Below are 15,068 nucleotides of genomic sequence, written 5' to 3' on the forward strand. Positions count from 1 at the left end.
GTCCGTCCAGCCCCGTCCTGACAACTCTTTTACTTCTTGTGGGTTGTTTCTTGTCATTGCTGCTGCTGTTGTTTTTTTCTACTATCCTCCTCTCAAATTTCATGTGATGAAAAAATGTAATATTCAGGGAATAAATAAGAATGTAGCCACAATATTCAGCGAACAGCTTTGATTCAGGGTTGGGTGTGTGGCTGGCTTTGCAAAGATGTGAAGATGAGAGGGCTTTGGCTTTGAAGGAGAACTGCCATGGAATAAAATTCTGCTTCACACTGCTTTGTACTACGTAGCCTGGAAGACGTTGCTTTTCTAAATATCAGTGTTCTCTCTGGTAAAGAGACAGCTCAGTGAAGAGTTCCTATTGGGACTGAATAAATGTGTTAGTTACACAGTTATATACAAGTACCTCGGTCTCCATGTTTGTCACTGTCGTGTCCAGGTCTCCATAAAGAGCCTTACTGGACCTTGCTCCCCTTGAATCTCAGCTAAAATAGATGCACAAGTTAATACAGGCTCAGGGAATGAATGATAGTTCCAGCATGAATGTGTCATTTGTACCAATCTAGCCAGCTCACATGAGTCATGAGCAGGTTTTTCTTACAGCAGCTGTGTATGCGTGGTGCCCAAAAGAGTAAAATGTTTAACAATTAGGCTGGTTTTAAATTTGTGGCATGGAAGGAATCAAAATGAACACTAGTTGTGATTATCCACTTGAAGAGCTCATTAGGAAATGAATTATGGAATAGTGGATTAATTAAGATCATGTAGAAATGTGTTTTCCACTTCCGAAAAGAACTTTTTAAAGAAGATATAAATCACACAGAATGGCTTGATATGGCCAGTTTGGACAAAAAAAAAAAAAAAAAAAAAATCTGCCATTTCCTCCAAGTGGGAAAAAAAACCAAAGTTGACTGAGTTCCTGCTGAATACAGACATTGCTTCCAATGATCTCTGCAGCATTCCTGCCTCATATCTGTCATTACTCCCATATTCTTGAAGGAAAATGAGGCTCTGGGAATTTAACAGTGTATTTAGGCAACATAATCACTATACAAGGACCTGGGGCTTCGACTTGAATCTCATTTCAGAGTCCCTTCCCATTGAACCTCAAAATGGCCATTTCTGGGGGATATTGGAACTGTAGATGTGACACTAAACATAATTCAACCTTCATGAATATGCATGGCAATATTAAGGACACAGCTCTTAAGGACAGCCATCCAGTGCATTCTTTGACTTGACCTGTCCGCTCTTATGGATTAAGAACTCTGGAAGAGCATTGGTGGTGTCTGCTGTAGTCAATCAATGCATTGTCAACACCAACCTCGGCACCTGCCATGTAGTTACATCTTCAATACACATGTGAGATGACAAACTGAACGCAAGGGTTAAATAAAAGAATAGAGGTCATCTCCTGCAGATGGTAAAGTCAGGAAAAAGGGAAACATTTTGGCCTTAGTTGTACAGGGGCAAAATGAAGCTACTCCCAAAGCTGCTGAGTAGAAGCTCACTATGAGCCAAGGAAAGGACAGGCATGTTATTTAACTTGGGCTGGCATCCTTCCAAAACATAAGTCAGACACACAATGATACAAACAATAGTTTTTTATCTGTCACAGAACAGAGATCGCAAGTGACCCATCTCCAGGCACAAGGTTCCACACATGCTCTCCCAGCTGTTGAAATACCATCTTTGGTGAAAATGTGGGAAACATGTTGATACTTGTCTGAGGCAACAGCACTCAGCTTCCTTATTACTGCTCCGTCTAAGTGGCAGATGGGCCTTTTGCTCAGTCTTTTAGACACCAAGTGGGAGAGAGGTTCTTATTCCTGTTATAAGACATCATCGAGACTGTGCAGCCTTCCAGATCTCCAGATGAAACCCACACTGAATGAAAGGTTGGAAAAATAGGAACCCATGAGTGAGACGCAAGACATAGCAAGAGAGAACCAAGGAAGGACAAGGACGGGCCACTAAGTCAGTCTTCTAAAATATTGTTGGTGACGTTGTTTAAGAAGAACATGATCAATGACATAAAATTAAGCAAGCTAAGAGGTCTGGTAAGATGTAGAGAGACAAGTAACTATTTGAGGTACTACTGAGAAGGTCCAGCAACCCCAGGAAAATGAGGCTCAGCAGCTTTGGGAGCAGCTTCATTCTGTCCTTTTGTAACTAACGCCAAAATGTTCTTTCCTCCTGGCTCTACCATCTGCATGAGTTGCTCTTTCTTCTGACTACCTTGAAAGCACAATGTTTAGAACAAGACTAATGTCATGGTGTCCACATCAGGCAGTAGACTGAGGCATGCAAGATACCTCAGTCAATGTTTGGCAAATAGACAGCCAAATAAATTGACAAAAATAAAGTACATTGTGCTATTTGGAGTTTGGAGGCAAATAGCACAATGGTATTAGAAAATTGTTCCCGATAAATAATGTTTTTTAAACTAAATCACTTGATCTAAAATTACTACCATACATTTGGCTTCTCCTTCAAAGGCCCTGGAGCCAAAACAACTCAACCCTTACAGAGAGAACGTATAATTTGCTGTCTACAAAGATAAAGCCTCACACATTAGATGCAACCCTAAATGTCTGTGCTTAGAATGACCTTTTGCATTGCCACTGTGATGTCATTAGTGTGATAATTTTATGCAAGATTAAGCATGTAATTATGTGTTAAATAGTTTCCTTGGCTCCTGCTTGCTCACTCAATACAGAAGAGCACATTAAGAGTGTCCCATACAAATAGCCTCAGGCTATTGAAGTCCTAAAACTGCTTCCTCTCTACTCTTTCCCATCTCCATCTCTCACTTGCACTTGTAAGCTGTACTAGGCCTAGCAGTGTGGGCTTCTAGTACTGAGAAGCCACTGCACGGAGTGGTCCTTGTAGAGCAACTCTATACAAGCTTCTAGGATGGTTTTCACTTAAATAAATTCAGAACCCAAGAGCTTGTAGCAGGATTTCACAGAATTACCTGGATAGGAATTGTTCTAGAGTATGGGGCCATCTCTCCAGCCTGCAGCACCAACATTTTTCAGTAATTCCCCTAGACATCTCCAGCGTATGATCAAACTCAGTGGCACTACCTTCCCAATCCTCTTGCTTAAGACAAGTGTCAGAACTTAGTGATAATGAAGTACTTTGATTTTGCCATCTCAATAGTTCTTCTGACTGCCACTGGTCCCATAGGATGGGAAAGAATCGATTTGCTCTATGTACAGGTAAAAAGCAACTTAATTGGATTTTCTTCACAAAGAAAATTCAATCCACTTGTTTTTAAGTTTAGTAATGGGGAGGCAAAATAAAGGAAAGTAAGGTTTTAGTATGTGCCTATCACATGCCAATATACTTGAGGTCCTCTTGCATATATTATTCCCTTACCTTCTAAGCTACCAGGTGGCAGGAATTATTCCTTCTGTATTTACACCAAAACTTGGAGTTGTTAATTGGCTTGTACAAAGTCACTCATTTGGTAGATGGAGTTGCCAAGAGGCACACAAACACCTGGACCATCTGCTGTGCTCATCTTCTTCTTAGGCCATGCTGCCCTTTCTAAAAGATCTTTACTGAGGGGAAAGTCAGCCAGCAATCTAAACTTTCTGTCAAAGTTAATGAGAGGAGAGAGGAAACATGGCAATGGAAAGAGAAGAGAAGAGAGGGGGGAAGGGGAGGAGAGGAGAGGGGAGGGGAGGGGAGGGGAGGGGAGGGGAGGGGAGGGGAGGGGAGGGGAGGGGAGGGGAGGGGAGGAGAGGAGAGGAGAGGAGAGGAGAGGAGAGGAGAGGAGAGGAGAGGAGAGGAGAGGAGAGGAGAGGAGAGGAGAGGAGAGGAGAGGAGAGGAGAGGAGAGGAGAGGAGAGGAGAGGAGAGGAGAGGAGAGGAGAGGAAAGAAACATAGAAGATGCACAGGGGCTGGGCTGGGGTGCAGCTGAATTGGTAGGGTGTTTGCCTAGCATGCATAAGGCCCTGAGTTAATGTCCAGGACACAAAATCCAACTGTAGTAGCACACACCTGTCATCCAGCACTCAGAAGGCAGAGGGAGGAGGATCAGGAGTTCAAGGTCATCTTCTGGTAAATAGCTAGTCTGAGGCTAGCATTTGTCTCAAATAGAAAGAAAGAAAGAAAGAAAGAAAGAAAGAAAGAAAGAAAGAAAGAAAGAAAGAAAGAAAGAAAGATGAGATAGCTAGATTAATGAACAAATGAATGAGTAAATCAATCAATCAATCAATCAATCAATCAATTAGAAAATGCAGGACACCCTACAGTAGGGGAAGGATTGAGTAGAGGCCAGATGTACACTATCAGAGCATGAAGCCAAAGCCAAGGTAACCATCACAGTTTCTGATTTCTCTCAGGCTGTAAAAGCAGCAGAGCCATTCACTGCCAACTGCGCACTTGGCCCGCCAGGCGCTGACGCGCACTTGGCCCGCCAGGCGCTGACCCGCACTGCAGATGCTGACATACCTACCTAGCAGGGAAGAGGGAGTGTGTACAGACAGGAATATCATGCCTGCTTACTTCTGGGGGTGGAGACAAGGAAGTTGCTCGGGGCCTTGAGAGAAAACTCTGTGGGACATCTGAGGTGGCTACCCAGTAGGGAAGTGAGGCAGAGGGCATGGTGGCAGCTGAATCGAGGAAGCAGACAAAATGTTCGTGGACTTGGACATGGACAAGTTCCTTAGATGAGAAAAGTGCTCTACTCTTGCGGATTACGTGCTTTCTTTGAAGACTGAAAAATATGTCTTTGTGTGTAGATGCGTATGTATATATGTGCTTGCATGAAAGGCTGGAGCCCTCTGGAGCCATCCACCTTGTTCTTTAAGACAGGGTCTTCTGTTTGCCTGGAACTTGCCAAGTAAGCCAGCAAATGCCAGGGATCAGCCTCTCTCCTCACCCCCAGTGCTGGGATAACAAACCCAGGGCCGTGCTTGGCTTCTTGCATGGATACCAGGGATCAAGTTCAGATCCTTGTGCCTGCAAGCACGTTCCTGACTGAGCCAACATTTCTCTGGCCAGGTGCAGGCCTCTCGGGTCTCCAGATTTCAATCCACACTCACCTGCAGCCCTGAAGCGGTGCTGTGTGGCGGTCCCTGTGCCTGGCTCACAACGCGGTTCTCCCCAGCCCACAGTCCAGCACAGCCAGCTCACCAGGATCCCAAACTGCAAACGTTTACAGATTTTTTTAAACTCCTCTGTCACTTCACTGATGACAACGCAAAGGAAATGCTCCTGCCTCAGTGGGGAGAGCTGGGTTCCTTAACTTAGGAGTTCAGGGGAGGCTGTCTCCTGGCTGGAAGGGAATCTTGCAGGCAGCTTCCATTGACACAGCTTGAATTCTGGGCCTGAAAATCATTTCCAACCTCCACAGGATCTGTATGCTGTGGCCTTAAAAAAAGAAACGAAACAAAAAACAGAAACTCCCTTTCATTTTAATTAATGGCGAACTTATCAGGTTTTAAATAATGCTTGCCTTCATGAAGGAAAACTGGGTAGAAAACTGTAGATCTGCTTATTGGAATAACCTCAGCAGTCAGGAGGCCCTTTCTGACGGGTTGCAGACAGTTAATTAGAATAAACATCTTTCACTCCCTTTTTCCGCATCAACTTAAAACAGCAGAGCCAAGGTGCCTTTCAGAATAGTGACACCCATTCAGGAATGTCCCCTGAGGATGTCAGGTCACTGCAGCACCTTCATTTTAAATTAGTTCAAAGCACTTAGGATTTCTACAATGTGTCTGGCCAGTAACCAACAGCACAGCAGTTCTGACTGACTTACTGTGCTCCGCCTACCCTCAAGCTGGGCAGCTTTTTCTTTGTCTCTCCTACACTCCCCACAACTTTGAGGGGCTAATCAGAGGAGCCGGCAGAGTTGACAAGTTTTACACTGACACAACATCACAAAAGTTCAAACCAATTCCATTCTTATGACGTCACACATGCAACTTACACCAAATCGTCCTGATCTGGAGGCTACCTAGATTCAGAAGAGTTTTCGTCCCTGTTCTAGTTCCTACCTTCCAGTGGGGGTGGCTTTATACTCCCAATCCTCCTGCCTCTGCTGCCTGAATGCCAGGGTTGTGAGTGTACCACACCCAGCCTAGATTCAGTTTCCCCTTTTTCTATGGCACTGGAGGGAATCTGTGCAGGTGGGTAATCACATTCCTCCATTGTTCTAGGAGACCAAGAGAGACCACTGCCTCCACACTGGTCACTCACTTCTGCAACTTTGCTCTCTGGGGATTCAGAAAAGCCCAACTTCCAGACCTGTGCCTCTAAACCCAGCCTGCGGTGACCAACCATACTCTAAGGTTTATCCTACGATGCGTTCAATACCAAAATAATGGAACTGAGAAAGATCTTAAATTATTTGTCTCAGACTTCGTGGATACCAGGGAAGGCTGGAAACAGATATGATGGCGCTCAGGTCTAGAAAGGTCAACTGACTTTATCAAGGTCATACAGACAAAGAGTCAAGCTCTTCTTTTGAGCCCTTGGTGCTCAATGTAGTCTTCAGTATTGGCCTCACCCTGTGGCTCCTTAGAGATCAGAGTTCTGGGCCCCATTCAGCTCCATTGAGTCACCTTTGAGAAGTCATGGGTCACTGCAGAGACAATGAGAACTTAGGGAAAGCAGGAACTTGAAGCAGGGCTTACCTTTCCTAAATGTAACCAGGAGCTGGGGACACAGCTTAGGGCTAGAGCTCTGCGTGTAAGCAGAAAGTACCATTGGCTATCCTGAAATTACGACTCTACCCACTCTTCCATTTTTTGTGGCATAAGCCTAACTAGTGGCTGTAGCTTCATGCTTTATGAATAGGTCATCTGTGCAAACTGCCAGGGATGTGAGAGGGAATATGGTATATGGTAACTAATACTATTTCCAGACTCATCCATTGTTAACATTAGTCCTTACTAACCATGTAGCTGAAGGGATCGCTTTTCACTCTTCCTGTGTTTAGTTCTAAGTATCACTTAGCTTCCATGCTGTATTGTTATCTTTATGATAGTTTGTGTTTCTGTCTCTCTAGAAAATTATTAAGTGGAGATGCCACAGAGAGTACCCAGGCTTGGTTCCCAGCACCCACATTGGCAGCTCAAATGGCCTTTATCTCTAGCTCCAGCAGAACTGATGCCCTCTTCTGATCTCTGGGCACTTTCACCCATGTGCACATGCCCCTAAACAGATGCACACATACAGATTAAAAAAACAAATTAAAGACTAGAAAAAGGAATCTTTTCTTCCTAAAGAAAGAAAATTAAGGTACAAAATACTGACTCATAGCTATTTTCAGTGATATATTTAGAGACAAGAGAGTGCTTCCCAAAACTAGAACCAAAGAAGACAGTATGCTTGCCAACTCCTTCTTCCAGATCCCAGAAGCCAGGCTGCTAAGAGCCTCTAGGCACGTGTGGCTGCTCACGTCTCTATCAGCGTCTCTGGCAAGCTCTGTTGCTGTGAGCTGAACCCACACCACCAACAGAACACTGCAGGGACAATGTTTCCCTGCGGTCCCTGCAATCGGCACTTGAGATGATGAAACGGGAGATTTGTGAGTTTGAAGCCAGGCTGTGCTACAAGCTGAGACTCTGCCTCAAAAAACCAAGAAAAGTAAATAAATAAAAAGGCTATTTCAACCCCAATGTATCACATCTGTGAACAGTAAAGAAATTTTTAAAAAGGAAAGAGAAAACGGAGTTTCAGTATCTGTCCAAATCTGAACTAAAATCTGGCAAAGTACATCACACTCAAGACTGAATCCAAACTTGCTCTGTGTTGTGAAGGAAGCGTTGTGATTCTGGCACCAGTGAGAAAACCAGGATTCTGCAGGCTCCCCAGCCTATCAGTTCAGAGACAGTAAAGGACAAAGCCTTATAAAAATGAAATGCAAATTGTTATCAGAGAGGCTTCACCCAGCAACCGATGGAAACAGATGCAGGGGACCCACAGCCAAATATTAGGCAGAACTTGGGGAATCCTTCAGAAGAGGGGGGAGAGAATTGTAGGAGTCAGAGGGCTTAAGGAGGTGTCAAGAAAATACAGGAACAACTAAGCTGGGCCCATAGGGTCTCACAGAGACTGAACTGCAAACCAGAGAGCATGTATGAAACAGACCTAGGCCCTCTGCCCATACAGATGCATAGCTTGGTCTTCTTGTGAGACTCCTAACAGCAGAAACAGGGGCTGTCTCCGACTACTGCCTGCCTTTCCTCCTGCTGGGTTGACTTGTCCAACCTCAATTGCAAAAGATGCACCTTGATATGCCAGGGCTGTGGTGTCCAAAGGAGGCCTCCTCTTGTCTGAAGAGAAATAGAGGAGGAGTGGATGATGGGGGGTGTGGTAGGGGACAAAACTGGAAGGAGAGAATGGGAGGGCAAGCTACAGTCAGGATGTAAAGTAAATTTGTTTGTTTTGGTTTGTTTGTTTTTTAAAATGGAATGTAAATGTATGAGGGAGGGGCCAGGCCGCAGTGGGGTTTCTGCCAGGCACGGAGCCAGCACTCCCACAACGTAAAAGCCTGGCACATTTTAAGGGAGCCGACCGACCCTCTGAGCTGTTGCTCATGCCAGTGTGTCCTCTGCAGGTCTTTCTGCCACTCGCCCAGGACTTCCACAGTGAGGAAAGGAGCTGCAGGACCAACATCCTCTAAGATGTTTATATGGACCAGTGGCCGGACCTCTTCATCTTACAGACATGATGAGAAAAGGTAAAGCGCTGGACTCGGGTGCTCCTGGCAGACTTTACCGAGTGGAAGGTGACGAGGCAACGAGGACTGTGTTGTAGTTAATTTATAATTCCTATTCACCCGTCCTATCTCCCAAATAAAAGATACAGGGATTTATTAGATTTATTAATAAGCTCTAGGCTCAATAACTGGGTAGATATTCTTTTATACTAACTTTCTAGCTAGTCTCGCCACCTCCAAGCCACATGCCCTAAGTTAATTGCCATATATTCTGTCTGGGCAGTTTCTAGTCCTCATGGTGATGTCCTCTCTCTATCTGTTCTTCCTTTCTTCTCCCTCCTCCTGGTCCCTACCTGAGACCCCAGGCCTGGCAATAGAAGCTCCACCTACCTCTCTTCTGCTCCATTACAGGCTGTCCAGCTTTTTATTATTATTATTATTAACCAGAGATAATTGGGGAGCAAAGTTTACACAACATTAATCAGAGTTCATGACAATGCACTCATCCGGACTGCAGCCAGATCTCACAGCCCAGAATTCAGCATTTGTATACAGAGAGCACCAGATTAACCCCCAACAAGACTGTGCCGGCTACTTTCCTTGTCTCTGTGACACAGCACCTCAGAACAACTTAAGGAAGGAAGGGTTGCTTTGGCGCGCAGTTGGAGAGTACAGTCTATCACAGTGGAGAGGACATGGCTGCAGGAGTGTGGAGCAGCTGGTCACCTTGCACTTGTGGTCAGCAAGCAGAGATGATGATGATGCTGGGCCTGCCAGCTCCTTATTCAGCCCAAAAGCCCAGTCTCTGAGATGGTGCTGCCACACTGAAAGTGGGTCCTGCACCCTGTGAGCACTAGTTTTACGACGGGAGCTTGAGTCATCCGGGAAGAGGAACCCATGACTGAGAAAATGCCCCCACCAGCTCGGCCTATAACTAAAAATGCCTTCACCTCGTGCCAGAGGTGTGTTTCCCATGCGTTGTTACAAATCCTGTGAGGTGAACCATCACAGAAACCGAATTTCACGTTTTAAAATTTGGGAGGGGCTCTCTACCACAGGGCTGGCCTTCGATTTCCATCTCTCTCTCTTACATGCTTACTTACACCCAGTGACTTTGCAAGACTACCACCAGTCAGAAATGAACCCCCCCCACACACACACACTCATGTACCTACCTACCCTTTCCTTCTGTAGTCCCAGCTCTGTATGAAGATACCTAAGCAGAACTTGAATCCCGCTCCCACTCTCGCTGTCTTCTTTACCCACTCAGACTTTGCTTTTTTGTCTAGGGAACCTCCAGAGCCTTGCGTTGTGCCAGGACACAGTAGATACTGAACACATTCTGACTCAAGTGATGAACGTTGCATTTCTAGGCACCAAACATATGGCAAGATGGAGGCTGAAACGGCAAGAGGGCTCAGGGAGGATTGGCAGGCTCAGGGTCCCTCAGAGAACTTGTGAGAAGAGCTGAGGGGAGGAAACAAATGGAAGGAGAAAAGAGACAGAGGGCAAGGTCACACAAGGCAAAGCCAAATGGGATGTGGGGCTCAACCCAGCCACCTCCTTTCTCCTTTGTGTTTAGTGAGTAAATGTGTTCATAAAAGTATATAATCTCTCCTCTCTCTCTCTCTCTCTCTCTGTGTGTGTGTGTGTGTGTGTGTGTGTGTGTGTGCGCGCATGTGTGTGTGTTGCACATGCAAGCATGGGGGCCAGTGATTCATACTGGATGTCTTCTTCAATCTCTCCACCTTTGTTCTCTCACTGAGCCTGGATTTCAATGGCTGGCTAGACTGGTTAGCCAGCTAGCTGCCTGTCCCCATACCCAGTGAGAGCTAGGTTTACAGATGTGAATCACTGTGCCCTGCTATTTATATGTGGGTGTTGGGGATCTGAACTGAAGTCCTCATGCTTGAATAGCAGGCACTTTCCCCATTGAACTGTCTTCCCAGGATCTCTACAACTGTATTAAAATATCTATTTTGCTCCATTCGTTACCAGAGGTTGGAGTCTGAGCCCAGTGTTCCTAGGTTCCTGGCTTTTTATCCAAAGAATTGAAATAAAGTCTCACACAGTTTGCAAAGTAGCAAAGAAACTTTATTCAAAAGCAAAGCAACAGCAGAGATCGGAAATAAGTGCACTTCAAGTAGGCAGGAGACCACAGAGATGGCAAAGTGCTGAGGCCCTTACTAGTGTCTCAGGCTTCCTTTTATGGAGCTGAAGAGCAGGAGAAGCCTGTTACTAAGGAGCACAGTGAGAGGGGTCCTCTCTTTTGGTTGATCGATTAGATCATAAAATCATTTTTCTACCGTGTATGCCCTTCCTATAAAACATGGGATTTTAATCCTAGGCATACTCATATACATGAGCATATGATGGTAAAATAGAGGAGTCTCCCTAAAAGTCCACTTGAGAAACCAGTTTGTCCCCAAACCAGTTCAAGTTGGACCAGCCCTCCTTTGCTTGTACATGAATGTGTTGGAAATACATTAGCTAGAAGCTGCCTATCTGGAGATTGTCAAGGGAAGAAACTTACACCTTGCTTAAAGTAAGTACATGGAGCCTGGTACACCTGGGGACCAAGGGCTGCCTGAGGAGGGACACAGGCTTCCAAATGCACTGTTAAAAGATGGGTACGCATAGGCCAAGCCAGCCGGGTGGCTGAGTCCCGGGTGGCTGTGCTCCTCCCAGTGCTCCCTGCCTCCTCTCTGCACTCTTCCTCCACAGCTCTTTCTTCCTCATTAATCAAGTACTATGATTTAAGCAAAGGTAAGTTTTAAACACGCCTGACTTTACCAGCATTCTGCAGCTTGAGTGACACATCACAGGAAGAATGCGGTAGAAATCAGAGCTGAGAGTGATACTGGGCATGCATAAGAGGGTTGAGAAGTTTTATTTTTCTACTTTTTTAATTTTTATTTTATTTAGGTTTATTTGCTTTACATCCCAAGGGTGTTCCCTCCCTCCTCTCCTTCCAATTACTCCCCCACCTCCTGTTCCCCCTTTCTTTCTCCCTTTCCCCCAAAAGAAGGGGAGCTTCCTCCATATCAACCCTGCCTAGCACATGAAGTCACATCAGGACTGAGCATATCCTCATCCCCTGAGGCCAGGCAAGGCAGCCCTGCCAGGGAAAATGATTCAAAAACAATAGAGTCATGTTAGAAATACCCCCTCCACTCATGAGGTGACCCACATGAAGATCAAGCCGCCCCTCAGCCACATAAGTGCAAACCATTCATGCTCCTTAGCTGATGTCTCAGTCTCTGTAAGCCCCCGTGGGTCGGGTTTAGTTGTCTTTGTTGGTCTTGTGGGGTCCCTGTCCACTCCAGGTCCTTCCGTCTTTCCCCCAACACTTCCACAAGACCCCTAAAGCTCTGCCCTATACTTGGTTGCAAGTCCCAGCATCTGTCTTGATTCTCTGCTGGGTGGAGCCTCCCAGATGTCAGTCAAGTTAGGCTCCTGTCAGCAAGCACAGCAGAGCATCATTAATAGTGGCAGGGGCTGGCTCTCCACTGTAATGTAGGTCTCAGGTGGGGTCAATAATTGGTTGGACATTCCCTCAATCTCTGTGCCCTCTTTATCCCTGCACTTCTTGTAGGCAGGGTTTGGATCAAAGGTTTTGTGGGTGGATTGTTGTTGCCCTCCCTCCACTAGTCCTGTCCATGTTGGGAGTCTCAGCAAGAGTCACATCCATATCCTCCCAGCTTGACAAAGAGATGTACCCTCTCATTTTGTTTTCTTGTTCCCAACCCTCTCAGCTCCCACCTCCACCCCATTCTCCCCACATCTGATCCCCACCTTTTCTCTCCATTGCATCTCCTGCCCAGTCCCCTCTCTTCATCCACTTCTGCTGTCTATTCTACTTCCCCTTCCACTTAGCTGCCTAAGCCAAGGGCACGCACATGGACACCCCTGTTCCACAAATGCATTGGTTACTTTAAATCCCATAGATGTGCATTGAATGTATGACAAGAGTCTACTGAGCGCATCTGAAAGACTCTAACTAGCAGTGTTTTCAAAGCAAAGACTCATAACCAAACCTTTGGCAGAGTACAGGGAATCATAAGAAAGAAGGGGAGTTAGTCTGATGGGGAAAGGATAGGAGCTCCACAAGGACCAAATATATCTGGGCACAGGGTCTTTTCTGAGACTGACATTCAACCAAGGACCATGTATGGATATAACCTAGAACCTCCGCTCAGATGTAGCCTGTGGTAGCTCAGTAACCAATTGGCTTCCCAAAGTGAGGGGAGCAAGGACTATTTCTAACAGGAACTCAATGACTGGCTCTTTGACCTCCCCACCCCCAAAGGAGGAGCAGTCCTGTTAGGCCACAGAGGAGGGCTTTGCAGCCAGTCCTGAAGATACCTGATAAAACAGGGTCAGATGAAAGGGGAGGAGGTCCCCCTATCAGTGGACTAGGAAAGGGGCACGATGGAGATGAGAGAGGGAGGGAAGGACTGGGAGGGAATGAGGGATCGGGACACGGCTGGGATACAGAGTTAATAAAATGTAACTGATAAGAAAAAAAATAAAATTAAATAAAAAAATAAAATAAAATAAAATAAATCCCATAATTACTGAAATCATCCTTGAAAACAAAAACTAAAGTTATAATTTAATTGTGGGAGAATCTTATTGATGCAGAAAAGCAATGTAGTTTTATATTCCTTTAACTCTCAAGAATTACAGGTTTGTCAGGTCTGGACTGGTTTTGAGTGAATGTTCAATAATCACATTAAAAACAAACAAACAGAAACAAGGATGTGAGAAAATTACATATTAAACATGAGGTTTTTTTAAAATAATGCAGGAACCTTTAAAATGTGACAGTAAGACTGTTAAAAACTACTCGGCTTAAAGGTGAGGCCCATTAGGGTATGTGTAATGAAGTCCTAACTTTATGTCACCAAGCCTTTTTCTGACTGAACAGGATTCTCTACACTGGCTTCTGAGTGAGGAGGGAAAAAAAAGCTATCTTTAAAAACACTAATAATCCAGACAAAGTTCTGGAACAAAACACAGATTAGCAAGAGAAAAACAAGGATGTTCGTTAAAGAAAACATGCAGTGTGCGTCACAAGGGAGAAAGAGACAGATAACCACCAAAGCAGTGGCTTGCAAGCCATCTTATTAAAGTGTTTCCACAGAGCACAAAGATTTTATAGAAGCCACGGGATGAAGGGGAGGAGAGGACCCTGGGGAACGGAACAATCTGGGCCTGGCTGGTCACCCTGCAGGCTCCCAACCCGCCAAGAATGAAAAAAGTGGAAGGGGGACAAGAAGCAGGAATATCCCTTGTTTTATTAATCCTCTCCCAGATTTTAGGTAAAAAAACAAGGGCAGCCAGGCCTCTTTAGCTTAACAAGGACAAATAGTTTTGTTTCTGTCACCTGTGATCCTAGCTCCAGGAAAAACTGTGCATTGTCTCCGTCAGTAAATCCACCGCTCTTCTTTAATGGTCATATATATTGTGCACTTTTGCCAGTAGACGGAAATATTGCTATGGAAATCGGAGGATAACTTGTAGGGACCAGTGTTTTCCTTTCACCGGGTGGCTTCAAGACTGAATTCAGTTCTCCAGGGTCGGTGGCAAGCACCTTACCTGCTTGGCCTCCTCACCAGCTGTCTGCTCAATTTTAACAATGGTTTATCTGATTTTTTTTTATAACTATGTCACTGGTGAATAATAAGCTTTTGTTTCTTCTTCATTTGTAAACGTAACATTCCTTTGTTATTCTTACCCGATTACATAGCTTGTATATCAGGAAATTAAATTAAAACTGGTGATAGTAGACATTTTCACTATGATTTGTAAAGTGAGATTTTTCAACATTTTATCATTAGATAATTGTATCAGTTATATTACAGGTAGTTTTGTTAGGCCTTTTATTAAATTAAGGATGTTTCTATTTCTAATTTTATAATAGCTTTTACCATTAATGGATGTTAATATATTTCTAGATTTGATTAACACATTATCCCTTTATAATTATTGCATTTTTATAATTATTTATTTATTATATATTATTGTATAATTATTATAATGTTTTCACATATTAATAAACTCTAATGATGACCAATGTTATATTTCTAAGATATAAAACTAGTAGATTTATCATGGTAGACTTCTTTTTTTTTATATGGTTAGGTTTGGTGAACTAAATTCTTTTAGGTTTTATGTTTGGGGCTAGGAATGAGTTTAGCTTCTACTTTTCCATCACATATGGCTCTGACTGGTCTTGGTCTCAGAACTTGCCAACCTCATAACCAGGCTAGCTGGCAGTCTTTTTCTGTACTTGGAAATTATCTGTACAATATAGCTTGGGCTCAGCTGTAAGTTGTAAGAGCTTTGTATTTCCATGACCAAAATACTTTTAATTATTTAGAAC

The 15,068-nt window shown here is 44.4% G+C and overlaps 1 protein-coding gene across 4 annotated transcripts in view; it reads left to right on the forward strand.

Annotated features, from left to right (window-relative positions):
* The window catches only part of Kcnmb2 (potassium calcium-activated channel subfamily M regulatory beta subunit 2), a 272,219-nt gene that overhangs the window by 228,639 nt on the left and 28,512 nt on the right, over nucleotides 1–15,068 (forward strand). For all 4 annotated transcript variants that reach the window (XM_060378194.1, XM_060378191.1, XM_060378193.1 and 1 more), the window contains exon 2: nucleotides 8,579–8,701. In XM_060378194.1, coding sequence (XP_060234177.1) covers nucleotides 8,646–8,701 — 56 coding nt within the window. In that variant the 5' untranslated portion in view covers nucleotides 8,579–8,645. The remainder of the gene's footprint in view (nucleotides 1–8,578; nucleotides 8,702–15,068) is intronic.

This window comes from Meriones unguiculatus, chromosome 2 (genome assembly GCF_030254825.1).
Source record: "Meriones unguiculatus strain TT.TT164.6M chromosome 2, Bangor_MerUng_6.1, whole genome shotgun sequence".
NCBI lineage: Eukaryota > Metazoa > Chordata > Mammalia > Rodentia > Muridae > Meriones > Meriones unguiculatus.